Raw genomic sequence first — 25,909 nt, forward strand, 5'->3', positions numbered from 1 at the left:
AGCCACAGGCTTGGAGAAGACCCTCCCTTGATTCCCTGCTCACCCTCAGCAGCAAGATATCTTCCATAATGAACACAGCCTGTGGAAAATGTGGGGACAGTAATGATTATAAGCCACATACCCCCCTACAGTGCTGGCTCTCCCCAAGAGCCACGTGCCCAGTGTACAGTACGGTCCTGGAACACTGATTTCCCCTGCTCCTGCAGTTACTCACCATTTTGGGGGGGCTTGTGGCTCATGTGTGCTTGCCTGGGGTCAGCCAATTAGTGACAGGTATGTGAACAGTGGCTGTGTTTTAAATCAGTGGCCTGTGTGGTGCAAACAATACTGCTTCTGTAAAATGTTGCATTTTGGCTTCACAGATGAGACCTTGGGAGCCCAGCCTCCCTCTTTGTTAGCGCCGGCTGAACGGCAGCGCAGAATGAGAAAGCGGCCACGAAGAACTAAAGAGGACTTTCTGCGTGATGTCATGATGCACTCCGCAGCCGAAAAACAGGAATTGAAGGAGTGGCGGGACAGCGAGAAGAGGGACCGAAAGGAGAACGTGGCATGCCAGAACGAAGACACGGAGCAGCTCTTAAACGTTATGGAGCGCCAAGCGGACACGCTCCAGGAGCTACTAGCAAAACCGAGCAGCTCCACGCCCGTCCACCCCTGCAGCCGCTATCGCAAAACTCTTTCCCATGCGCCCCCCCAGACACCGCCAACACACTCTTATCAACCTCCTGGCTCCAGTCTGTACCCGCTGCATTCCGCTCCTGCCCCGTCACAGTCCAGCCCTGCGGACTCCCAGTACCCACTGCACTCAACACCCATCCCGCTGCAGTTTAGCCCTGCTGAAGTACAGTACCCGCTGCACTATACTCCAAAGGAGAAGGTTGGATATGATACGTGGACATACACAAATCTTTAACCGTTCTGGGACCCCACCTCCTCCTGGGACCCTTCCCCTTCCCCACCCCCCTCAGTGCTGATGTGTTTTTTTGTTTGTCTCTCTCCTCTGATTGTTGTTTTTTAATAAAAGGCTTGGTTTGGTTTGACAGCAATCTTTATTCCATTAACTGAAAGCAGACAGAGCCCTGCAAAGCAACAGGCAATATTCTTACACCTTCATAGTGCATCATCTGCACCAATCACAATCACCTCTTAGCATTACAAGCACTGCACTCCCGAGCATAGCAACAAATATGAGTGGCTTTCTGCTTCAAATTGCTGCCTCCAGGCATCCCTGATCCTTATGGCCCCGCACTGCACCCCTCTAATGGCCCAGGTCTCTGGCTGTTCAAATTCAGCCTCCAGGCGCTGAGCCTCAGCGGACCAGCCCTGAGTGAAGCTTTCATCCTTCCCTTCACAAACATTATGGAGCGTACAGCACATGGCTATAAGCATAAGAATATTGTCATCAGCCAGGCCCAGCCTCCCATATAGGCAGCGCCAGCAGGCCTTTAAACAGTCAAAAGTCATTCTGCACTTGCTCAGCCTGTTGTTGAACCGCTCCTTGCTGCTGTCAAGCATAGGCACCGACTTCTGCTCGTGCTGGTGAGTGCTCGACCCCCCTCTACCCCCAGCCCCCCCCCGACTCCACCCCTGCCCCGCCCCCTGCCAGCCCCTTCACCAAAGTCCCCGCCCCACCTCCGCCCCCTCCTTGCCCCTATTCCGACTCCTTCCTCAAATCCCTGCCCCGGCCCCGCCTCTTCCCCACCTCCTCCCCTGAGCGCGCCACATTCCTGCTCCTCCCCCCACCCTCCCGGAGCTTGCGACACCGCCAAACAGCTGTTTGGCAGCGGCAAGCACTGGGATGTAGGCGGAGAAGCGGAAACGTGGCGTGCTCAGGGGAGGAGGCAGAGGTGGAAGTGAGGTGGGACGGGAGGGCAGAGAGAGGACCTTGGCTACTGGTGGGTACAGAGCATCCACTAATTTTTCCCCTTGGGTGCTCCAGCCCCAGAGCACCCCAGAGTCGGCGCCTATGCTGTCAAGGTGCCCCATGTATGGCTTCATAAGCCACGGCATTAAGGGGTAGGCGGGGTCTCTCAGGATCACAATGGGCATTTCGACTTCCCCTACGGTGATCTTCTGGTCCGGGAAGAAAGTCCCGTCTTGCAGCTTCCTGAACAGACCATGTTCCGAAAGATGCATGCGTCATGCACCTTTCCAGACCAGCCTGCGATAATGTCTGTGGAACGCCCATGGTGATCCACAAGCGCCCAGAGAACCATTGAGAAATACCCCTTCCAAGTAATGTACTCGGTGGCTAGATGGTCTGGTGCCAGAACTGGAATGTGAGTGCCATCTATCGCCCCTCCACAGCTAGGGAAGCCCATTTGTGCAAAGCCAGCCACAAGGTCACGCATGTTACCCAGAGTCACAGTCTTTCGGGGCAGGATGCGATTAATGGCCCTGCACACTTCCATCAACACGAGTCCAACAGTTGACTTTCCCACTCCAAACTGGTTAGCGACCGATCGGCAGCAGTCTGGAGTAGCAGCTTCCACAGTGCAATCACCACGTGCTTCTCCCACGACAGGGCAGCTCTCATTCTCGTGTCCTTGTGCCGCAGGGCTGGGGCAAGCTCATCACACAGTCCCATGAATGTGGCTTTCCTCATCCGAAAGTTCTGCAGCCGCTGCTCGTCATCCCAGACGTGTATCACGATGTGATCCCACCACTCTGTGCTTATTTCCTGAGCCCAAAAGCGGCATTCCACTGTGGTCAGCACCTCCATGAATGCCCCAAGCAATCTCGTGTCGTAGCTACTACACATGGCGAGATCAATGCCGCACTCCTCTTGCTTTTGTAGTTTAAGGAATAACTTCACTGCCACTCGTGACGGTTTAGTGAGAGTGAGCAGCATATTGGTCAACGGTGCGGGATCCATTCCTGCAGACCGAAGAGGCACAGCGCGCAGTACACAAACCGTTGAAAGATGGCACCAAATGCGGACAGAAGCACAGGGATTGCTGGGATGCGAAGCAATGCATCATGGGGCGTTGGGACAGGATCCAGGATGCCCTGTGACCCCCTCTGCCTTCCCACAACTCTTTGCGGCAGAAGAGGAAGAGATGCTCTGTGGGATCGCTGCCCAGAATGCACCACTCTGAATACCGCTGCAAGTGCCGCAAGTGTGAACACGCTAGTGCGCAGGCAGCTGACAGTGTGAACACACAACAGTGGTTTCCCTTCAGCGCTCTCTGAGCGGCGCTGGAACTGCCGGCACTGTAACACTGCCAGTGTAGACATACTCTCAGTTAAATCCTCCAGGTCCCTCTATCCCAGACCGCTGTACCAGTTTACATCCAGTGAAGAGACTGCTTTGTGTCCTCTCTGCACACTCCGTTCTCTGGTCATTCCTTCTCGCTCTCATTTTAGGTATTTTACATTTCTGGAGCCTACTTCTCATTTATACCAAGACTATTTTGCCAGAGCAGAGTAATGGGGCCTTAAGTGTCAATGAGAATCAGGTCTCAAGTGTTAAATGTGGTGGGGAAACCTTTCAGAGGAAAATTTTAAGACAAGAACTGACCACCCTGTCACGTGCCAATGTAAATTTAGAGTTACTCCACTGGAATCCATGGAGTTATAGTTGCACAAAATCAGTATAAATGAAAGTCCTGACAGTTTAATTGGCAAAAAACTACGCAGATGAAAACTGTAGCAAATACCAGACTAACACACAACCATGTTGCTTCTATGTGTTATACCTGCTGTACAGTCAGGTAAGCAGTTTTCCGCCCCTTGCTTTTAATAATAGTAGTAATAATGATACGTATTTCTACGAGTGTAGAGATTATAGCCTGCTTTCCAAATCGACTCACTGCTTCTCAATTACTCTGGTGGTAAATCCAGAGTAACATCAGTGATGTCAATGCAGTTACTTCAGATTTTCATTGGTGTAAGTGAGATCAGAATCTGGCCCAAAGCTTTATAAATTCTCCACATACCTGAGCTTACTTTACTACAACATGCCTCTGATGTGAATGTATTTATTTATGTACCAGAAGGCAGGAGTGACCGCTGTACAACCCATCTCACAAGGTCTAACTATGCTTGAAGGAAGCAAGGGGAATTTGGGTGTAAGATCTCCATCTCTCTCCTGCATTCGCTTGAGTTGCAAAGTGGACTTTAACCTCTAGTTTGACTCAGACACAGGCTATCAAATAACCATCATGGCATTATTTGTCAAGCCACCAGAAGCTCTGCCTTTGTCAATCAGATGGCCTCACTTGGACACAGATGCAATTCTTTAGGGCCCCCCCTCCCCCAGCAGGTTACCAATCTATTCAGAAAAGTGTGGACGATCCTGATAGAAACTACATTTCTGTTTGGGCTGGGATCTTATCTGCTAAATTTCTGAGTTATATAATCCCCGAAAAGTGGAGTTTATAAAAAGGAATGGCAACGGCTCCTGAAATGTAACCGCGCTGCTGGATGCTGCTAATGCAATGCTGATCAGAGCATCCGCCAGGAAGATCGTAGGGAACACTGAGCTAAACAGGGAAAGCAGCCACAAGTAAAAGCAAAAACAAAGGCCACTGGGGAGAGCTTTTCCTAGCTGCCAATTATAGACCAAGTTTCAGGAGTTATTTAGATGCCTAATGCAAACTTTAGGGATCTTAACAAATATTATTGGTGGAGCTGGGAGTGCTGCTTTTATTAAGGTGATCCAGTGCTTCCTCTTTTCAGTTGCATCGAATTTTTCCAAACTTTAACCATGTGGCTGAAGTGGATCACTTGATGATTACCTGTTCTGTTCATTCCCTCTGAAGCACCTGGTATTGGCCAGTCAGAAGACAGAATACTGGGCTAGATGGACCTTTGGTCTGACCCACTATGCTGTTCTTATGAAGTTTTCCATGATAGGTGTCTGCTTCAGACTGGTTTTTTTTTATTATTTTATTTCAGACAAAACGGTATAGCCGTTTCTGAGAACGAGGCTAGGGGGAAAAAGTACTGCAACCTTTTCTTTGAACAGCTCTCGCGTCCCTGTGCTTTGAAATAGGAGTTTGAAATTTGGCAGGAGGCTGGCCTTTGTGTCAGGAATGTGCACCCCAATTTGGCCAAATTATAAGCCCTTGGAAAACTGTTAGTTTGCACATGCTCAGAAGAGACTTCTTAGATTTTTAGGCCGTCAAATCTTTGAAGTTTCCATCCTCACTGAGCGTGCTCAAGTCTCTCACAGCTTCTAGTGCTGACCAGACTGCACATCTCCACAGACCAACTGAACACGCTCCATCCCAGGGCTGGGGCGAAACCAGACTTTCCCTGTAATTGCTGCTCCAGGCTGGGCACTGGAACAGATTGCAGGCAACCCCCTGCTGGCACCCAGGCAGCATGGTGGAGGAAGGAGAGGGAACAAAAGCCAGACCATGGGAGGGGACAGGAGTAAATTACAAGGTGAGACTGAACTGGCATTAGAAGAGATTCAGAGACGGGCAACTTAAATGATTAGGGGTTTGGAAGGGGTCCCATATGAGGAGATATTAAAGAGGCTAGGACTTTTCAGCTTGGAAAAGAGGAGACTAAGGGGGGATATGATAGAGGTCTATAAAATCATGATAATGTGGAGAAAGTGAAAAGGGAAAAGTTATTTACTTGTTCCCATAATATAAGAACTAGGGGCCACCAAATGAAATTAATAGGCAGCAGGTTTAAAACAAAGAAAAGGAAGTTCTTCTTCACACAGCGCACAGTCAACCTGTGGAACTCCTTGCCTGAGGAGGTTGTGAAGGCTAGGACTATAACAGTGTTTAAAAGAGAACTGGATAAATTCATGGAGGTTAAGTCCATTAATGGCTATTAGCCAGGATGGGTAAGGAATGGTGTCCCTAGCTCTGTTTGTCAGAGGGTGGAGATGGATTGCAGGAGAGAGATCACTTGATCATTACCTGTTAGGTTCACTCCCTCTGGGCCACCTGACATTGGCCCCTGTCGGAAGACAGGATACTGGGCTAGATGGACCTTTGGTCTGACCCAGTCTGGCCGTTCTTATGTTCTTATGAACTGGACGGTTAAGGAGACTGGCAGCCAGGATGGCAAGGGAGGCTGGGACTGCATACGCCATGTGCCTCTTTAGCTCAATCGTCACATCTTAGTGCTGTTAATCCACAGGCAACTGACAGAGCACCTGTCCCCACTGTGATCATTCTGATCATTCCCCTGGAATTCTGGCCCTAGTCGGACAGGAGGATCCATCAGCACAGGTCTGCTTACCAAAATAAACCAGTTTGCCTCTTCCATGGATGACCTTTGCCCAGAGCAAGCAGGCAGCTGTCAGTCATGCAACCAGTGAAGGGACCTGTGTCCCCAGCAGGTGATCCTCAAGAGCGGGGGTGCAAGGGAGTGAAGAACACAAAGTGAAGAGGAAGTAAAAAGACAAGGCAAGAGACCCACTTACATTGGATTAGAATTCACCGGATGAAGGATAACTTGAGGTGCTCGGGTCGGTGTCTCAGGCACAACATCTGAAAACAAAGGAGAGCTGAGTGTGAAAACCGAGAGGAAGACACACTGTAGGTAGAGCAGAGCTGCCATGAGTTTAGTTTCCAAGCTAGGCAGTTTGTTTGCAGTAAGACAACCATTATTTTCTGGGGGTTCCCCAAGTCCCTGGCCCACAATCTCTTCTCACTCACCGAGATGGTGTCACACCTGCATAAGGGAGAGGAGAATCAAGCCCAGTGTCTCTACTTCTCTCTTCTATCCCATCTCAGAACTGCGCCCAAACCAAGACCATGCTGACATCAGCACTGCCTCAGCAGTGGCACCTCCAGTCAGTCAACCAACCAACGTGAGGAAGAACTGCCTCTGACAGGGGAAGGCCCAGCCAGAGGCAGGAGACCAGGACGGAGCATTCAGGGAAGAGGGAGAAGGAGAAAAGGAAGTCTTGTTTCAAAGGGAGTCAGGGGAAGGCAGGGGAAGGGCCCTGGAGAGGCAGGGGAAAGCAGAGAAGGATGGCTGGGGAGGAGAAAGCGGAGAAAGGGAAGAGAGGTTGGCAGGAAAAAGGAAATATGAGATGAAGTGGCTACATCCTGGCTCCCACTGAGCACTGCCTATAGGCCCACTTTCCCATGGCACTGCACCTACTGGAGCCACAGACAACTGGGCAAAGCAGGGACAAAAAGCTACCACGCCAGGATGCTCCACATCCCTCAGCGCTTTGCACAAGAGCCTGTGACTCCACGAGGAACAAAGCAGTGGAGAATCAGGCCACTTCTGGGCTTGACGGAGGCAGCTGGTGTTAGACTGGAAGGGAGACCCCCAGAGGATGGACAAAAGACCTTGAGAGACTCTACCAGTTCCTCTGGACCTTGTAGTCAGTAAACAAGGCCAATGAGGAGCTTCTCCAGCTGGCATTGGCTGCCTTGGTTTAATGTGAAGTTCACCCTTCACAGTCACAGCCAGAGGAAGCAGATGCTTCCACAGCTACTTCTTGCCCTTGGCAGGTTTCTCCTTGCATCCTGCGGCTGACCCGCCCCTCCCTCCCGTGCCACGGCTCGCAGCCATGTGTGCTGAACATCACATCGATGTTCTTCTCTAGGCTCAATAGCTCAGCTGACAAACAGTCACAAAAACCAAACCTGCCTAGGGATGGATTTAACCTTAAAAAAAAAACTACCTGTTTCTTACCCTCATGGCTTCCCAAACCTCCTGTCACATGACCTTGATCAGGGCAGGGGAAAACCCTACAAACAGGGCTTCCCGCCAGTTCCTTTTCCTCATCTAATACTACATCTCTCCTCCCCACAGAAAACACTAGCCCTAAGGACAGCCTCAGAAGAGACCGGCCCACTTGAAAAACACTGCAAACTCTTGGGTGAATTTACTCGCTATAGGGTGAAACTCACCCCTGTGCAGAAAGCCAGCACAAGGCACAGGTATCATTCACCCCCACACCCCCATATTCTGAGAGACCTAAGCTGACCCTCTACACAGGGGGTGAATTTCACCCTCAATAATTTAGTCAAATCATCCTCATATGATTTGTTTCTAGAAGGAACACATCCAAAACCCCTCCCCACCCTCTAAATCCCAGCTGATTAAAGACCATCCCCCACCCCATACACCATCCAGATCCCTAAATGATGACAGTAAGGCATGCAACTCAGGACAGGAGTATTGCTGCTCCTAAATCAGAGAGTGGTAACTCTGCATGCACTACGTTACGGCGATTGATTATGATCACTTTGAAATGACTTACCTGGGAAAATGAACTGCTGCTTGTACTTGTAGTAGTGGGAAGCTTGCAATGGAGAAAGGAAGAAGTTAAAAAAGTGAGCAACGTCAGGGCAACACAGCACAATCGGAAGGGCGGCGTCTGCAAAACCTCTACGTCCTGCATCACAGAGCATCCAGCCTCTGCTGGACCGGGGAGTAAGAGACCAGAATTGGGTGTCTGATCTCACTGTCCCACATGGCAGCGCAGGACACGGACTTGCCTTCAGTTACATCTCTCACAAACACACCCCGTTTCCTTTGTGTCTGTTAGTTAGGGTACGTCTACGCTTCAAGCCAGAGATGTAAATTCCAGCTTGAGGAGACATACCCGCGCTAGCGCTAAATTGAGCTAACATGCTAAAAATAGAATGTAGCCACAGCAGGGCGGGAGGGGTAGCTGCCCCAAATGCACACCTAGCATCTCAGACAGGTGTGTACTCAGGTAACTAGCCCCTCTTGCCACTCGTGCTCCTGCGGCTATACTCTATTTTTAGCATGCTAACCCGATCAGAGCTAGCGTGTGTATGTCTCCTCGAGGTGGAATTCACATTTCCAACTTGAAGTGCAGACATGCCCTTAGACTGTAAGCTCTTCAGGGCAGGGACTGGGTATTTTGTACCTTGTGCAAATGCCAAGTCTGTGGACGGCACTTCAATAACAACAGCCATGACACAACTAGGTCACCAGGCCAGCATCTGGCTGCTTTACGTGCCCTAGATCTGTTTAGGAGCCATGTTACCCATCAAAATTCATTCTATAGTCTTCCGCTCTTAGCTTAGCAGTTATGCAGCACTTTGCTGCTGAGATTTCCAAAGCCACCTGAGGGATTTGGCCACCCAATTGAAAGCCAATGGGATTTGGGCACTTAAGTCCTTTGGACTCCTTTGACATTTCTAGACCACATGTCTAAGGCACCAGGCACCCATTAAGCAACTGATTAACTGAGAGGTACAGCTGGTAACTTGAGGGCAGTTAACAATCAAGGATGGCTCTTAAAAGGTGTGGGGAACAGAACGACCTTTGATATTATTGCTTCTTACCAAGCCACTGGAGATCAGCCAGCCCATCCTCTCCCTTCCCTGTCAGTGCCATCGCAGCACAGTAGCTGGGCCAAGACAGCTCACTGCCCAGGAAGTGAGTGGCTCTACTTATAAAAATGTGCCCACCACTGTTGTCCCCGTAGCACAGGGGTGGCCAACCTGTGGCTTCAGAGCCACATGCGGCTCTTCAGCAGTTAACATGCGGCTCCTTGTACAGGCACCGACTCCAGGGCTGGAACTACAGGCGCCAACTTTCCAATGTGCCAGGGGGTGCTCACTGCTCAACCCCGGCTCTGCCACAGGCCCTCCCCCCACTCCACCCCTTCCCATCCCCTCCCCTGAGCCTGCAGTGCCCTCGCTCCTCCCCCTTCTCCTCCCCCCCAGAGCCTCCAGCACGCCACGAAACAGCTGATCGGGAGGTGCGGGGAGGGAGGGGGAGGTGCTGATCAGTGGGGGCTGCTGGTGGGCGGGAGGTGCTGGGAGCGGGAAGGGGGGGAAGGCATGCTGATGTATTACTCTGGCTCTTTGGCAATGTACATTGGTAAATTCTGGCTCCTGCTCAGGCTCAGGTTGGCCACCCCTGCGGTAGTGCAAACACCCTCATAGCCCCCCCCCCGTACAGCTACACTGACACATTGATCAAAATCAGCACAACCAGTCTCAGCCCCATATACACAACTCACACGCAAGCCCCTCAGGCGGCAACGTGAGAAAACAGATGAGCTTAGGGTCTCTCTCTGCTGAGTCGGGAGGTGGGATTACAGTGCGTGTAGACACATCCGAGCTGGTTTGGATCTAGCTAGCTAGTTGCAGCAGCACGGGCAGTGGCACAAGCTAGCCTCCCCCAGTTCAGGACCCTGGGTATGTACTGGCTTCACCCCTATTGTTCTTCAAGCTAGATCAAAGCCAGCCTGGGTATGTCTACACCTCTGACTGCAGTGTAGACATACCCTAGAGGCCTCTGTCTCTACCAGGACCATGGGGAAGGTGAATTCTAGCCAAAGACCCTTCTCTGAAAATGCCCTGCCCTCATCCCTTCAGTGATCAGTCTCGGGATTGTTGTCAACAGCCTCCCGGGTGGTCTCAGCTGTCCCAGTGGCAGATAGAGAAGGGAGCATATCTCAGGTAGCTACGGCTTTCTAGATCAATAGGGAAGGAAGTGGCAGCTAGCCAGTCAGAGAGCTTCTAGGGGACACAGGTGAATTCAGTTCTAGGTCTCACTGACAGTCTTCATAATCTAAATCTGACACACTCGAGCACCCCCCCCCCTTCACGCTGTCCCTACAGACGGGTGTGATGGGCACAGCTTTCCTTGCTCTCCATCCCCAGGTACCCGACTGGATCAGGTCTGTGAAGGACCAGAAGGTGTTCTGGGTCACCTCCGACTGTAGAAGCCCCTCTGCGAGCAGATGGCTGCCTGCAGGACCCACTACCAGGCCTTTCTATGCAGGTTATTTCACCTCTGAATTTTTTCCTGTTTCTGTCTCCCTCCAGCTCCATCTTTCTGGGGCCTCTTTGCCTTCGCCCACTTTATTAGCTTTGCCCAGAGCGGCAGACTGTCCAGCCCACTTGGAGCCGTTTTGTGTAAAATATAGATGTTCAGTGTGCGTATGGTACAGCATCCCAGCAGTACATGATGGCCACTATATAACAGGAGTACTTGTGGCACCTTAGAGACTAACAGTGGGCTGTAGCCCACGAAAGCTTATACTCAAATAAATGTGATAGTCTCTAAGGTGCCACAAGTACTCCTGTTCTTTTTGAGGATACAGACTAACACGGCTGCTACTCTGAAACCTGTCATTATATAATAGTATCTACACATGGAAACTTTGCACAGCAGCTCCAAGGCACACAAAACACAGACAAACGGTGACAGTGACCACACAGGCAAAGACCAGGGGAGCTCTCTTTCCTCCAGCACAGGGGCACTTTGCCGATCAGAAGGGAAGGCAGTTGATTGGTGTTTTGTACGGTGAGAAAGGAACATTTGATACTTCACAAACTGAAGCCTTCTCCTCAGTTCTTGGGCAAAAGCAGACAGGTGCAACTCCACGGGATTCCTACAGCCCATGGTGCCCCTTTCCCCCCTCTCATCCAGGAGTAAGTGCTCTCAGCCTTGACCCCGGCTCCACGAAAAGCAGATACCCACGGTCTGAATGGAAGGTGAGTGCTTCTAGCCAAACAAAGGGCCTGATTCTACCCATAAAGTGCAGCTGGCACTGCTCCTCAGACTGCCTGTTGGAGGGTAGAGATGATCACACCTCATGTGACAATGCACCACGGAAGCGGAACAGCAGGCTCCTTTCCCGGTGATTTTTACATCTCAGATAGATTTTAAAGCCAGAAGGCTGGGGCCATGTGTTCTTAAACAGCTGAGAAATGCAATTATGTTCTAGAAATCATAGAATATCAGGGTTAGAAGGGACCTCAGGAGGTCATCTACTCCAGCCCCTGCTCAAAGCAGGACCAATCCCCAGACAGATTCCTGCCCCAGATCCCTAAATGGCCCCCTCAAGATTTGAACTCATAACCCTGGGTTTAGCAGGCCAATACTCAAACCACTGAGCTATCCCTCCCCATTGTCTCAGCCCTGCTCTACACTACAGAGTTAGGCAGCTTACGTCGACCTAACTCTGTAAGTACCTACGCTAAAATGTAGCTTCCACGGATGTAACTCGCCCACTCCACTGACGTAATTGCTCCACCCCCGCGAGAGGCGCAGTGCTGAGGTCGATGTAGTTGGGTCGGCGCAGTGTCAGTGCGGACACTGCATTGCTGACTTCAACCAGGGCTGCCTTTCCGAAGCCCCACAGCGAAATTGGGGCAAGTGCTCCCAGTGAGGACACCAGGAGCGTCGTGTGGATGTGCGAAAGTGATGTAATTACTGCGGTGACTGTATGTCGATGTAACTTAGGTCGACTTCAGTTTGTAGTCTAGACTTGCCCTCAGTCACTGCACTTACATCAAAACCCCACTCCAAAAGTAAGTCCCCCCCACGCCACGCGCTCCCCAGGCCAGCTTTCCAGAAGCTAGCCGGGGCCATGAAAACCCAGGCTAGGGTGCAATGCTGTGTCAAGATGGTGCAAGTGGCTGACCTGGGACATGGCTGAACTCGCAGGGATAAATGGAGGCATTCCAAACCCAACCTGAGGTCCCTGGGCAATGGAAAATCTGAGTGTGGTTGTGGGAATGGGACGGGTGTCACAGCAGCCCACTCTGGGCCCGAAGCCCCCGGGCACAGTCCAGACACTAACCGGAGCAGGGTACCTGGGAGCTGCACTGAGGGGCACATCGAGTCAGCCGTCAGCAAGGCTTCTTGGGAGCCTGGGCTGAAACTTGAAGCTGCTTCTGCATTGCAGAACTGCTGCAGAACCACCTGCCTTCTCCCTGGCACGAATCCCAGCCCCACACCAAGCTGTTCCCACAGGGTCTGTGGGGTGCAACACAGTTGAATCAAGTCCATATGGCATAAGAGTCACTTCTTCCACCACCAAAACGCAGTTCCCTCTGGAATCGCGGATGCAGCAGCGCTATACAGTAGCTACGGGCGGCAGTGAAGAACATTGGATTCAATTAAAGCAATGGGGGATACTCAGGGAACCCAAATATAATTATACAGAGGAATTTGGCCAGGCCATCAGAACGGACCCCCGTTCCACTGAAGCCAATACAGGTCTGCTGATTTACACCAGCTAAGGATCTGGCTCAGCATCTCCTGATTAACTCCTGACACAGTGTGACGGGAACTGCTCTCCCCCGAGCTGAGATCAACGGGGACGCCTCTTGGCTTCCCGGGGAGAAGTCGCTGCATTTCAAACCTCCTAACCCTGTATAAAGCTTCTGAAGAAGTTGAAATTCTTGAGCCGAGCATCTTGATAGCATTGGGACGCGCTGCCCGGGTCTAGCCCTAGCACAGAGATGAAAAAGCATCCCAAGCACTGCTCGGTGTCGTTTCACTCAGCGCGAGGCTGCTAACGAAACATGTTAAGACAGCGTCCCTCGCTCTGCGTTGCCACGCAGGTAACAGCTTCGGGAGATTGATCTTTCCTGACTTGGTCTCTCCGCTCCTTGCAGGGGAAGTGAGGATGGACTGCCTTGGAGACTGGCGATCCACAGTTTACTCCGTGTAAATGCCAATTTGTCTAATTAACTCATTGGAATGAACTCGTATGATTCAGTGGCGATGACTCACGTTATGGGCATCTGTGCCACCACTGCAAGCTGGCGGCTCTAACGGCCATATGCCTCCAACAAGAAGCGGCTGCCACTGACTTTTCTTTTTTTGTTATTTCCACTTTAAACAAAATTCATCATCATTAAAACACATACAATTGAAAACACAGGTGTGGAAATCTCTCCCTCAGGCAGACAGTATGGAGGGGGCGCTCACATCTCCACGGAGCTGAGGGGACCACGCCCATGCAAAAGCATCCTGTCCCACACTTGTCAGACAACGGGAAGAGCTTTGCCTCTATGATATTGCAGATCAAGGCTGCAACAGAATCTGTTCTGGGCAGCGCTTTGAGGACCCTAGTCCCTCTGGTGGGGAGAAGGAGCTGTCAGTGGAGAAGAGAAGAAGCTAAAAATGGGATCGTTAATGAGAACTCAACCTCCCGCGCTCCTCTTGGACACTGGCTCTGTTTAGCCAGTCCCAATGGGAAGCCAGATAGGGTGAGAAAGCTGACTCGGGAGGAAGGAGAGGAGACAATGAGATGAGTGAGTGGGGTACCCAGGCCAACGGGGCTCCTTCATTAGCCTGAGTTGTATCGCTTTGGAATATCCTAGGCCCATTCCACAAAACCGCTCCTGAGAACCAGGCACAGGGCATGTTGGTAAATTCCCTCCTAATTCCTGATTCCAACTACAACACGTAGGTGCTTTTAAATCCTCTCAGTCACTACAGTTGCTAGCAGTTACCTTTGAAAGTAATTACCGGATGTAATAATACTAAAGAGCATGTACCTGCTGCTTTGCATCCACAGACCTCAAAGTGCTTCACAAAGGTGGGGTCAGGATCATTACTTCTATGTTACAGATGGGGAAACTAAGGCACGGAAGCCCAGTGACCCACCCAAGGTCACACAGCAAGTCAGTGGCAGAGCTGGGACTAGACCCTTGCCCAGCATCCTAGCCACTGTGCACCCCGGCGACTGCCACGGCAATTCTAAACTGCAGAGAACCGCTGGTTGTTTCTTGGTGGCCAGCACTGAGCCCGGAGGGACATTTCAAAGCTTGCCCCGGCCTGCCTCCTCCCACGCACTAGGACTTGCTTAAGGGTAGCGCAGGACTCGACGTGGTCTGCATTTATCCTACCCCCAAAGGAGCCTTTGTCCAAAGCAGAAAGCCACAGGCCTCTGCTCATGGGAGGCCAAGGAATGGCCCAGCCAGGACTGTTGCAAACCTGTATCGTGATGCCTGGTGCCCCTGCATGAAGAAACCTTGCACAGCCCCTGCCTGGTGCTGGATCCAACAGTGTGGACTTCAGCCATTAAGCAGAGCCTAGAGATAGGACTCGTTGTGTGTGTTCTGCCTATTATCGTGCAGCCACGACGCGAACCAGAGCCTTTGGCTCTAGGGGAAGCAGCCCAGGCGAGGAGCCCGAATGGAAGCCTCAGCACTGCTCTGGGTTTCCTCAACCAGAAGTCGCTGTTTACGCGTCTTGTACCTGGCCTTGGCCATTGCCTTTGGTTGGTTGCTTTCAGGAGGCTGTGGTCGGGACTGAGCAGGGGCTAGAGCGAAATCACAACTCGGCCAGGTTGTTCAGCATCCCTGCCTGAGTTTCCCCATTTGTGCAATAGGGATAAGCGGGACGTACTGCGTCTATCACCCGGGAGAGTTAGGAGACTTCGTTCACTTACTCGTTAAACGTCCCATACCTGCATTTTTTAAAATGTTGAACAAACATCCCAACGACCTGTGGTGAAAGAGGAGCCGCTAATGGGCCTGTGTGTGGGTCAGAAGCGCTGACTTCCCTGTTTTAGATCAGGGAAATAGCTTACAGAGAGTGCCCTGTGCAGTTACTAGATAAAAAACCAAATGCCACCCAATACCGCACATTGTCCTGAGCACTCGCTGTTCCTTCCCAAGCAACTCTCAACAAGGCCATCAAGGCTTCAAGTGCTTCCTTGCAGCACTTCCCATGGCTTCACTGTTTCCCTCAATTGTCCATCCTGACTTTCTAATGAATGCCAATTGCATGTGGATTTCTGGGGAGGGGAGGCTACAGACTGTTTGCAAAGGAGGCAGCTCAGAAAGCTTAGAGATGGGAGACGCTGGCTGCTGCTGGCAAGCTGCTCTCCCCACTCCCCCACCTGGCAAAGTCTGGTACCTCTCTGGTGACCGTTACTTATTCCCAGCTCAATCCCCCTCCCCCCATCTCTCAGCCTTTCCAGGAGATTCAAGGAGATGAGGGGTAGGATCAAACGTAGCCAAGCAGAAAGGTGTAAGATCTGGTTTCTTTAGGACAGCTGTACCCAACTGTTTCCCTCCTGGGACTCCATGTTACCTTGCTCCCATATAAGGCAATGAGGATGGGTATGGCCCCTCATGGTCTGGTGGTGACCCTCAGGCTGAGAACACATGCCACAAAGTAAAATCACCAGTGCGGCTCAGAAGCCACTGGCCACGCTGCTGGGCCACAGGTCTGATTCCAGCCCTGGCTGACAGAAGGTGAAAGTGGTCACCAGTGGGTGGCTGTTTAGAGGGCTTCAACAAGAAAATGGGTGTTGATCCTGGTTAATGGGTTTCTATGACACAGGAACTACCAAGAACAAACGGGCACTAACTGGCAGCATCACCAGAATGGGCGAGTATTGCCTGGGCCATGAAGAGTGGCCTGCCTGCCTAGAGAATGAATGGGCCGGGAGAGAATTCCTGCTCCTAGAGGTGGTGCTTCCCTCTAGGGTTGAAATGGGCCAGCGAGTGGGGGTTCAGTGACTGTTCTTTTCAGGAGGCAGCCAGCTTGTGCGCCAGAACCCAGGCTTTCATTGAGGACATACCTCGCCCTTCTGGCTGTGAAGTCGAGCTTCAGAACATGAATGGAATGGAATCAATACAGCCGAAAGCAATAGCTCAGAAAGGGGGAACTGCCCCTGTCCATTTTAACGTGCTACTAGCTCTGGAGTCTAATGATGGCAACGGACGTGTCAACACTGCTCACTGTTTCACTGCCGAAAGCATGCAAAAGAAAGGGAAGGCACCATCGCGTTATGAAAGATCATCCGTGTCGTCACATTGGCATCTCAAGTGGGGGAAGCTGGTTTGGGGAGGATACCGCTAATCCCCACCCCCATTTAACCCCTGGTCCTTCTATGGGGCAGAGGAGGGGCTGGTTGAGACAGCCAGTATTCCCTCTGACCACACTCTGCAAATCATGGAGAGCTGAGTGCACGCAAAGCCTCCCACTGGAGTGCAGGGCTGGTGAATTTCAAAGAAACCCAGGAGGGGGCATTGCACTTGGACAAGATGAGTCAGATCTTAAGGCCAGAAAGGACCGCTGAGATTATCTGGTCTAACCTCCTACGTCACGCAGGCCAAAGGACCTCCCCCCGTCACTCCTGCCTCAAAGCCCACGACTTCTGGCGGAGCTAGAGCATCTCTTCTAGAAAGACACCCAGACTGGATTTAAAAACTGGAAGCAATGGAGAAGCCCTCACGTCCCTTGGTCGGTTGTTCCAGTGGTATATTACTCTCGCTTCAAATTTTTCCCCGCCCCTTATTTCTAGCCTGGATTTGTCTGGCTTCCACTTCCAGCCATTGGATCTAGTTATGGTTTTTGCTAGATTACAGAGCCCTCTGCTCTCGGACATCTCTTCCCCTTGTAGATTAAGATCAAGTCACCTCTTTAACCTTCTCTTGGACAAATAGATGGAGCTTTGTCAATCGCTCCCCATCAGGCAGGTTTTCCAGACCCTGAATCAGTCCTGTCGCTCTTTTCTGAACCCTTCACAAGTTTTTCAACATCTTGTTTGGATCCCAGAAGCAGACCCAGCATTCCATAACGGTAATGGGGGAGAAGCTCGGCTCCCGGCCCTGAGGTGAGATCCCTGCCAAGCCCTGGGAATGGACTCCCCCCTGGACGGGGGACTCAGCAAGTTCCATGTGACTGACTGATAACTGCCTTTGCTACAGAGCGATTTACTCAAAGCCCCTCACGGCGCCTCCTGTGGGGGCAGCCTGCCCGCAGTGAGGTACCTGGCAAGTTGAACTGCTTCTGCTGCCGCGTGCACTGCGGAGAGGGGTGGAGGGGAGATGGCGGAGTCGCGCTGGGCGGTAACGGCGGGGCCGGCGAGGATGGGGTGGAGGATGTCGTTGAGGAGGGATTGCTGCTGGAATCTGGCTGATAGGGTACCGGAATATGGTCCTGCAGGAACAAGGAGGGCGGGGGAGAGGAAGAAGGAAAAACAACACAAGCCTATGAGAGCAGTGCAGATAGACCGACTTCACCACGCTCTGTCACCAGCGCAGCGTTCCAAGTCATTGTTTGGTTGCGGCTTTCAGAGCAGGAGGAGCACGGGGCTGCAGCAAACACTGCCACCCAGTCTGTCCCGCACAGGCTCTGCCAATTCATCTGGCCCCAAGTCCCAGCGGACGCTCTGCTTTATAGAGTGAAGTACGAGCGCTCTGCTCACCCCAGCAGCTGGGAGCCCCAAACAAGGTAAAACGGGGCCTGTTTCGCCACTTTTCTCACTCTGTCCAGGCCAACGTTTCAGATGGAGGGGCCTGATTCTCAGAGGTGCTGAGCACCGGCAGCTTCCAGTGGCTTCAGACGCAGCTGGCGCTAAAGAATGAGGCCCCGGCGACCACCGTTTTCCCAAACGGCTAGTGATGTTGCTGAGGCATCACCCTCTGGGAACCAGGGCCGGGTAAAGCTGGGCACCCAAAGAGGAACACCTCCAAAATCACTAGTCACTTGGGAAGGCCATGGTGGGAAGTCGGGCACCAACATACTTGGCTGGATGTTCAGGGGTGCTGGGCCCCTGGCAGCATCTACTGACGTCAGCAGCCACTATGGACCCTCGGCATGCCTGGAAATGAAACCGTTGGGTAGGCGATGTAGGTGCCTAACTTCATGCACCTAAGTTTGCAAGCATTGGTCAGTGTTCTCAATACAAAACACCGCCCCGTTCTCCTCACTGCCTGCTTTTGCCTGTTAATCTCTCTCGACGGATCCTTCCTCGTGGGCCATTTAACTGAGGCAAGAGACACAACTTCAGGGTGAGCCAAGCGAAGGGGTTTTATTACAGGCGGCTTGTTCTTAACTTGGCTCCCCAGGAGAGAGTGCGCCTCAGCCAGCCATTCTCCCTGTCTCAGCACAGACAGTGCCGTCTAGAGAACACTGCCTGCTCCCGATGGCGCAGGCCGACCAGGAAGGAAGGAATGGCTGACTGCAATCAATGGCTCACTGGTGTGCTGAGTGGAGGAGAATCCGCCTGGAAACAGTCTGGAAATGTGCTCTCCATCTGACAATGGACAAATCTGGTTTGAATGATTTAAAACTAGATTGCGTTAAAATTCTCAACCAGCAGGACAGGTTTGAAGTCAGCATGATCTAAAATAAGGAATTCCTGTCTCCCCGCCACCCCCACATCCAAACAAACATGGGTTAGTAATGGGAAAGACCAGACACTCCATAATATGGACATCTGGGAACAGGGTAGGACCTGCCTTGAAATATTAGACTCTCTCTACATTGGCCGTGCCCACATTCCTCCTGAGCCGCGCAAAGGAAAAGTAGAGGCCAAGATTCTCAAAACGGCTAGTGATTTTGTTGTCCAACTCCAGGCACCTTAAAAGGGCCTGATTTTCGGAAAATGCTGATCACCCTCTCTCTGAACATCAGACCCCTCTAAGCTGTCTCAAGCTGAACCCAAAATCTTTGGTCACTATGAAAATCTTGGCCAGAGTCACAAGCAGGGCCGGCTCCAGGTTGGGGGGACGGAGTGCCGCTGCCGAAGCAAAAAAAAAAAAGCCGGAATGCCGCCCCTTGAGACGTGCCGCCCCGAGCACATGCTTGGAACGCTGGTGCCTAGAGCCGGCCCTGGTCACAAGCAGGTCACCAAGAGGGGCTCAAACAAGCCAACGTGAATGTAACATTTCAGGGAACGCAGTGCTATATTTTTATTTACAGCACCTCGTCCTGAGGGTTTTCCCAAGTCAGCTCTGGGAGCAAGCAGAAATGAAGATTTGTGCTCTTATTTATATAGCACCATTGGTGCTAAGGAGCTTTAGGGATATAAAAGAGGAGATCCCTGCCCCACGGAGCTTACAGTCACATTCAGACTGAAAACAAGCATCACCACCATTAACTGGCGCAGGAGGCTGGGCTGAAGTGGGGTGGTAAGACAATAGGAGATTGGGGGACTATTTTTTTAATAGAAGTAGGTGTCAAAATAGAAGCTATTACTTGGCCTAATGGGAAATATTCTATTTAATTTTACAAGCTGGCTATGGCTGATGTGATTTTATGAGTGGCAAAGGCAAAGTAAAATACATATATAATGATTCATCCATAGGGCTGAAAGTGCTTTACATGATGGGCATCATTATACCCATTTTATAGACGGGGAAACTGAGGCACAAAAGAGGTGAAGTAGTTTGCACCACATCACCTAGCAGGCTAGTAGCAGAGCCAGGAAGAGAACCCTGGTCACCTGAGTCCTAGTATAGTACCCTACCCGCTGCCCCTCCTGCTTCCCATGATGACCTCTATTAAGATAAAGTATGATGGGCCCAAAATGACAATTCACTGAAAGGACTCTGTAGCTTTTTTTACTTGTAAGCTCCCATATGGGTTTGCTGTCTCTTGGGGACCCACAGAAATCATTTGTACCCTAAGAAAATCAGGTAATTTTACCATTTGGAATTTTCCAAGAGCCACAGGTTTAGAGGTTGCATCCCAGAGAGAATCATCCAGTATCCAACAGTCACTGGAACAGCAGAGTCGTGAGGAAAGGTGTGCCGAAGACCCCTTATTGACTGATTTGCAAAGGTGCTCAGCATCTCTGAAAATCAGGCCTTTAAACGTCTAGGTATGGACACAGCCAGCCAGCAAGATTTTGAAATTTGCCATTCAGAATGAATGAAAAGCCATATGCTGCCTGACCCATCACTTGTTGAGGCTTCTAAGTTCCCTATTAGACAGAGCTAGACTCAACAGGCTCTGTCAGATTTAATCCAGAATAAATCTGAGCACCATTACTATTACTATCACAGAGCAGGAGAAAGAACCAGCCAGGTGCATGGTTAGGTCTGGCCTTATCAGCTTCCATGGACCCTGCAGGAACATGATCAAGTTGTTGTGCTTCTGTAGGTTTTATTTTTTAATATTTTTTACTAAAGTTTTAGACAGCCTGGAGAGCACAGAAATTCAGGTTAGATTTGTTGCCTCTGAAGAGTTACAAGCAGAACTGGTGGGGCACAAGCTATTTCGAAAGCACTCATTCCGTTTTATTTTTAAGCTGTTAAAGCAAATACCATTGACAAACACTGCCTTTCCCCTGATGGCAAACACACTGGAAACCCAACAGGTGCAGTGTTAGATACTCTATGTCCCGGCTAATCTCAGCCCGAGCTTACTGGCGTTCACATACAGCAGCTCTGACAGGGAGCGTGGAAAGGTGGTGAGCCAAGTGCTGCTTTCCGTTACATCGGTGCAAATCTGGAGTAACGCTTGAGGCCAATGAAACTACTCCAGATTTACACCGGGGTAACAGAGCAAAATTTGGACCAGAGACTGTAAAAAAGTCTGTATCTTTCCTAAGAAATAAAGAAGACAAGAGCAACAGTAGGGGGAAAGCGTTTAAAAGAAAGAGCCCAATACATTTTGTGTTTGCAGTGTCTGCTCTGCAGCGTAACTACTGACCTCATTAGAGAAGCGGTCTAAGCATCGCCGCTTATTGTATAGGACCCGTGCCTGCTTCTTCAATTAGCGCAGCTCTTTATGATTCATTGGTTTACAACCCCCTAAACAGGTTTCTATTCAGTTTCTACCAGATTTGTTGAAATATAGATCAGTCCCTTGGTGTTTTGGAGAAGCAGACGTGCCTGGAAACCCAAAGAGCCATCTGCGAAGTTTTGCCCCAGCAGATGGCTGAACAGACCATTGAGCAAACTGCAAGGTGCTGTTGCAAAGAGGAAAGTCTGCCAGCCCCCCGCCACACAGACACTCCAAAGTAACCATGTTTCCATGGCAGACAGGGGAATGATCCTCATTGGCATCCGCAGGCAATGCCACCAAGCAGCCCAAACGGGAAGGTGCAGGGCCCCTAAGAAACCAGCTGGGAGAGTTTCAGAATGCGAGGACCACTCATGGCTGTTTTGCTGCTGACTTAGAGGGGAGCAGGATCTGGCCCTGGCCTCAACAAGTTTATTCTTCAGATCAAAGAGGCAGGATTTGGAGCCTCTCCTTTAAAGCCACAAAAGATAGTCAGGAATAATCAGATTCTACAGCCAGAGCGGCAGTGTAGCCTACTAGTTACCGCAGCGCAACAGGGGTTAGGCAATCTGGGCTGTAGGCCCGACTCGGACTCATTCCATGGTCTTGAGCAAGTCACTGATCTCCATGCCCTAGTTTCCTAGAGGCTAATGGCAGTTCAGACACTTGTTGGGAAGCTCAATTACTGATTGAGATCCTCAGATGGAAGACACTTCACCAAAGCTCAACTCCCAGCTGAATAGCCCGGGGAAAGCTCACTTTCCCCTCTGCCCTTTCACGGGGAAGTGACATCCGTAGCAGTAAATGCAGGGTAGCGAGGAGGGAGCTATAATAAAGGTAAGACATCCATGGTCAACATGGGCTCATCCTTTCCCAATGCTTTGTCCATTTCATGTTCTAAGGGAGAAAGATCTCAGGGATTCAGGACTCCTGGGCTCCTCGCCTGGCGATGCCACTCACTCCTCTTGGGCAAGTCACTTAGCCTTACATTTGCAGAAGCGGTCCCGATTTTCACATGTGCAGCGTCAGATTCCTGGAGCCTGCTTTGCAAAAGTGCTGCACATCCCAGTCAGTGGGAGCTGCAGGGGCCCAGCTCTTCTGAAAGTCAGGCCCACGGTGTCTCATGTTAGGCACCCCAGAACCAAGGCGCCTCAAGTGAACCAGCATTTGTAAACGTAACCCGTGCGCCCCAACATCCGTTTTGCTCTCTGAAAAATAAAGGAGGTGATACTTACATCCCACATGGGAGTGTTGCAGGATTTAACTCACTCATGTCTGGGTGATCTGTAAGTACACATGATTGCTACCGCATGAAGTGTGGTAGCCAGCCTTGTTGCCCTACAGAGATCTTTGCAGGCTGTGATCAGCTGTACTCGACAGGCAGCTCACCGGTGCGTCTTTCACACTCTGTTCCCAAGGACTCGCTGTGTTCCAGCAGGCCTGTCGTAGGGTAACATTTGCTTCTGAACTGAACGAGGCATAAGCAGCAGCTCCTCACCTTCACGCAGGTCAGCCTCATGCTGTACAGCCAGCACAGGTTGTGGCACTCACAGCACAACCTCCAAGAGCCCGTCCTTAAGAGTCCTTAACGCTACAGAGGAGAGGCCAGGAGATGAAGGAATCCAATGGGGCAGCGGAGAGGAGAGGGAGCACTGACAGGAGAGAGGAAGATGTAGCAGCGAGTGCATACGACATATTCTTTGGTAGGTAAGTGCAGCCCATCAGGGCTGAGATAGGCAGGTTTATGACTGTGGCTTCGTGCCTGGCTGGAGTTCTCACACTCACCAGGTCATTGCTTCTTCGGCCTTTTCTCTGCTAGGAGAAAAAGGTGTGTTCTAATCATGGGTTAGCTAATGCCAAGTAAAATCCTAGGGAAGACGAAGGAGTCTGCAGTTTTCACCTGAGTTACCAGGCTGAGTTAACAAAAAGAAAACTGGACCTAAAGTGTTAGCTTAGCTAACTCCAGTTAAGAACACAGGGTTTTTCCCCCTAATGAAGATACAGACTTCCTGGCATTTGCCTTCAGTTTTAACTAAAGTACTGGAGCCCTAAGGCACTTGCAAACTTAAGAGTTTATAAAAGCCAGATATCCTGTCCCTCCCTCTGGCTCTCTCGTCTCGTGGAGATGCTCAGTCCTTTATACCCCTGATGTGGAGCTGCAGAGACTCATCTGGTCTAACTGCCAAGGTGAATCAGCAGAATAGCTCTGCACTTACCCACTGGGTCCTAAAACTAGTCACATGCCCTTGCCCTTTCAAACACCCTCCTGGTGCTGAAGCAATCGTGAATGCATTCCTTCCAGAGAGAATCACACCTGGGAATTGGTGCTATTGGGTGCTCTGTAATAGTCAGAGCTTTTCCTGGGTATTTCTGATGGCGAGGGGAAATCTCAGGCTTGGCAGTTCCAAAGGTTCCTCTATGAGGACTGCACAGTCCGTACCCTAGGTCCTTCTCTAGACAGCTCCTCCCACCTCCCTTATACCCAGGTAAGGCAATGCACCACTTGCCTCTGAGTTCCCGCTGTCCCAGAACAACTTATTCCAGAAGAAGGGTGTTCAGCGATGGAGTTATTCAGGAACAGCTCCTCCTCAATAATTCCACATGTAAACGGGCCCTCCATCAGCAAAGCACACAAACATTTCCCAGCAAGATTAACACCTACTAACTTCTGATGCTTCCAGGCAGACAATGGCCACCTGCAACACTCCCATGGACTTTGATGGAAGGAGGACTGAGCCATACACTGTAAGGGTGAAGTACAGAGGGAGTCACTGCTTTTCCTGTGGAAAATAGGTCAAGAAATTCTTGCCCCTGAACTAAAAAGGAGCCAAACAGTAACAGCATGTTGAATTTTATGGCGCTTTCCATCCAAATGGATTAAGCTTCATAACCCTCCTGGGAGGTAGGAAATCAGTAGCATTCCTATGTTATGGATGGGGAAACCAAGGCAGAGAGAGGTTAAGTGACTTGCCCGAGGTCACACCGCGAGTTAGTGATAGAACAAGGAATAGAAACATAGGTCACATGACTCCCAGAGTCCTGGGCTTGCCCCACAAGACCAGTTTTCCTTCACAAAAGGGCCCAGCAGATGACAGTTGGGTCCAGTCAAGAGAGTGGCCGGTTAAGTAACAGTAATAAGAAGTGAGATTCCACAGATTTGGGGCCAAATTCTGCTCTCACTTGCACCCCTGGCATCCACTTGAATTCAAGGTGGGGGCTTGCTTGGATGTACTTTGGAGTGAATTACATGGGCCAATTTCTGCTCAGTCTAAGGAGTCTCAGGAGTCCTGACCTACTGTGAAGAGCTGAACAGTTCTTGTGTAACTTCGCACGCTCCGACCCACTAGGATTGCACACTTGGCAACTTTTAATGCCCAGTTTATGGCTACACTTAAACAGCTGCCCAGGCCTCTTGGAAAACTCTGACAAGCAGCTTGCTTGGAGACAGTATTTCTTAGTCACCAGTCAGCATTTCTCATCCCGGATGCTTTCGAATTAAGATCACTGGCACAGAAGCAGGACTGTGGTCTCTCAACAGCTTGTCTGTGCCTGCTTCGTACTTCCCCAACTGCAGTATCCCAACAGATTACGGTAACCATGACCGGGGTGAAAGTAACCTAAAGGATTTATCAGTACGCAGGGTAGCCGGGCTCCTGGCAAGGTGCGGGCGGGTGGCTCTGGACCCCCCGAAGGGGCGGGGCCTCAGGTGGGAGCAGAGGTGAAAGTAAGCCAGTACGCCCTGGTACAGTGTTCCGGCAAGAGCCGGTGCGCCGTACCGGGGAGGATTGGCTTCCCCTGGAGGCAATTTAAAGGGCCTGGGGCTCCCAGCAGTGGCTGGAGCCCCAGGCCCTTTAAATTGCCGCCAGATCCCTGCTGCCAGAGCCCTGGGGAAGCGGCGGCGGGGCTCGGGCGGCGATTTAAAGGGCCCGGGGCTCCTGCCGCAGCTACAGACCCGAACCCTAACCCTTTAAATCGTCCCCGGAGCCCTGGGGTAGCGGCGGCAGGGCACCGGCAGCTATTTAAAGGGCCTGGGGCTCCGGCAGCCACTACCACCCTGGGCCCTTTAACTTGCCGCCGGAGCCCCACCGCCACTACCCCAGGCTCCGGCAGCAGGGCTCGGGTGGCGATTTAAAGGGCTCGGGGCTCCCACTGTCACTACCCTCCAGGGCCCTTTAAATCACCACCCGAGCCCCGTTGCTGGAGCCCTGGGGTAGCAGCCGCAGGGCACTGGCAGTGATTTAAAGGTCCAGGGGCTCCCAGCTGCCGCTACTGCAATGGAGCCCCGGGCCCTTTAAAGCTCCGCCAGAGGCCGGGGCCCCAGGGTAGCGGCGGCAGCTGGGAGCCCCCCTCCGATGGTGATTTAAAGTCCCCGGGGATTTAAAGGTCCTGCCTCTTCCGGTTGAGGCCCCGCCCCCTCTTAAGGACTCCGGAGTTCCGGTAAGTCCTTTAAGTTACTTTCACCCCTGGACAGGAGAGGCATGGCTGGGGTCAGACTCCCCCAACCAGCCCTTCAGCCCGTGCCGCCCAGGGCTCTGGCGGTGATTTAAAGGGCTCGGGGCTTTTCAATTGCCGGGCCCCGGGACAGCTTCCCCTTTTGCCTCCCCCGCATCAGTGGCCCTGCCAGTACGGTGCTTAAAGCACTGCCGTGACAGCACTTTAACATTGTCTGTGTACCAGCCCGAACCGGCCGCCACTTTCTCACCGGCCCGCCGTACCGGCCCGA

At 51.5% G+C, this 25,909-nt stretch overlaps 1 protein-coding gene across 1 annotated transcript in view; it reads right to left on the bottom strand.

Moving 5' to 3' along the window:
- Positions 1-25,909, bottom strand: part of KSR2 (kinase suppressor of ras 2) — a 270,259-nt gene that overhangs the window by 79,852 nt on the left and 164,498 nt on the right. The window contains exons 10-12 of the mRNA XM_026661240.2: positions 17,445-17,613; positions 8,192-8,233; positions 6,392-6,458 (exon numbers count right to left, since the gene is read on the bottom strand). Coding sequence (XP_026517025.2) covers positions 6,392-6,458; positions 8,192-8,233; positions 17,445-17,613 — 278 coding nt within the window. The remainder of the gene's footprint in view (positions 1-6,391; positions 6,459-8,191; positions 8,234-17,444; positions 17,614-25,909) is intronic.

The sequence above is a fragment of the Terrapene carolina genome, unplaced genomic scaffold, assembly GCF_002925995.2.
Source record: "Terrapene carolina triunguis isolate 2854851 unplaced genomic scaffold, T_m_triunguis-2.0 Scaffold951, whole genome shotgun sequence".
NCBI lineage: Eukaryota > Metazoa > Chordata > Testudines > Emydidae > Terrapene > Terrapene triunguis.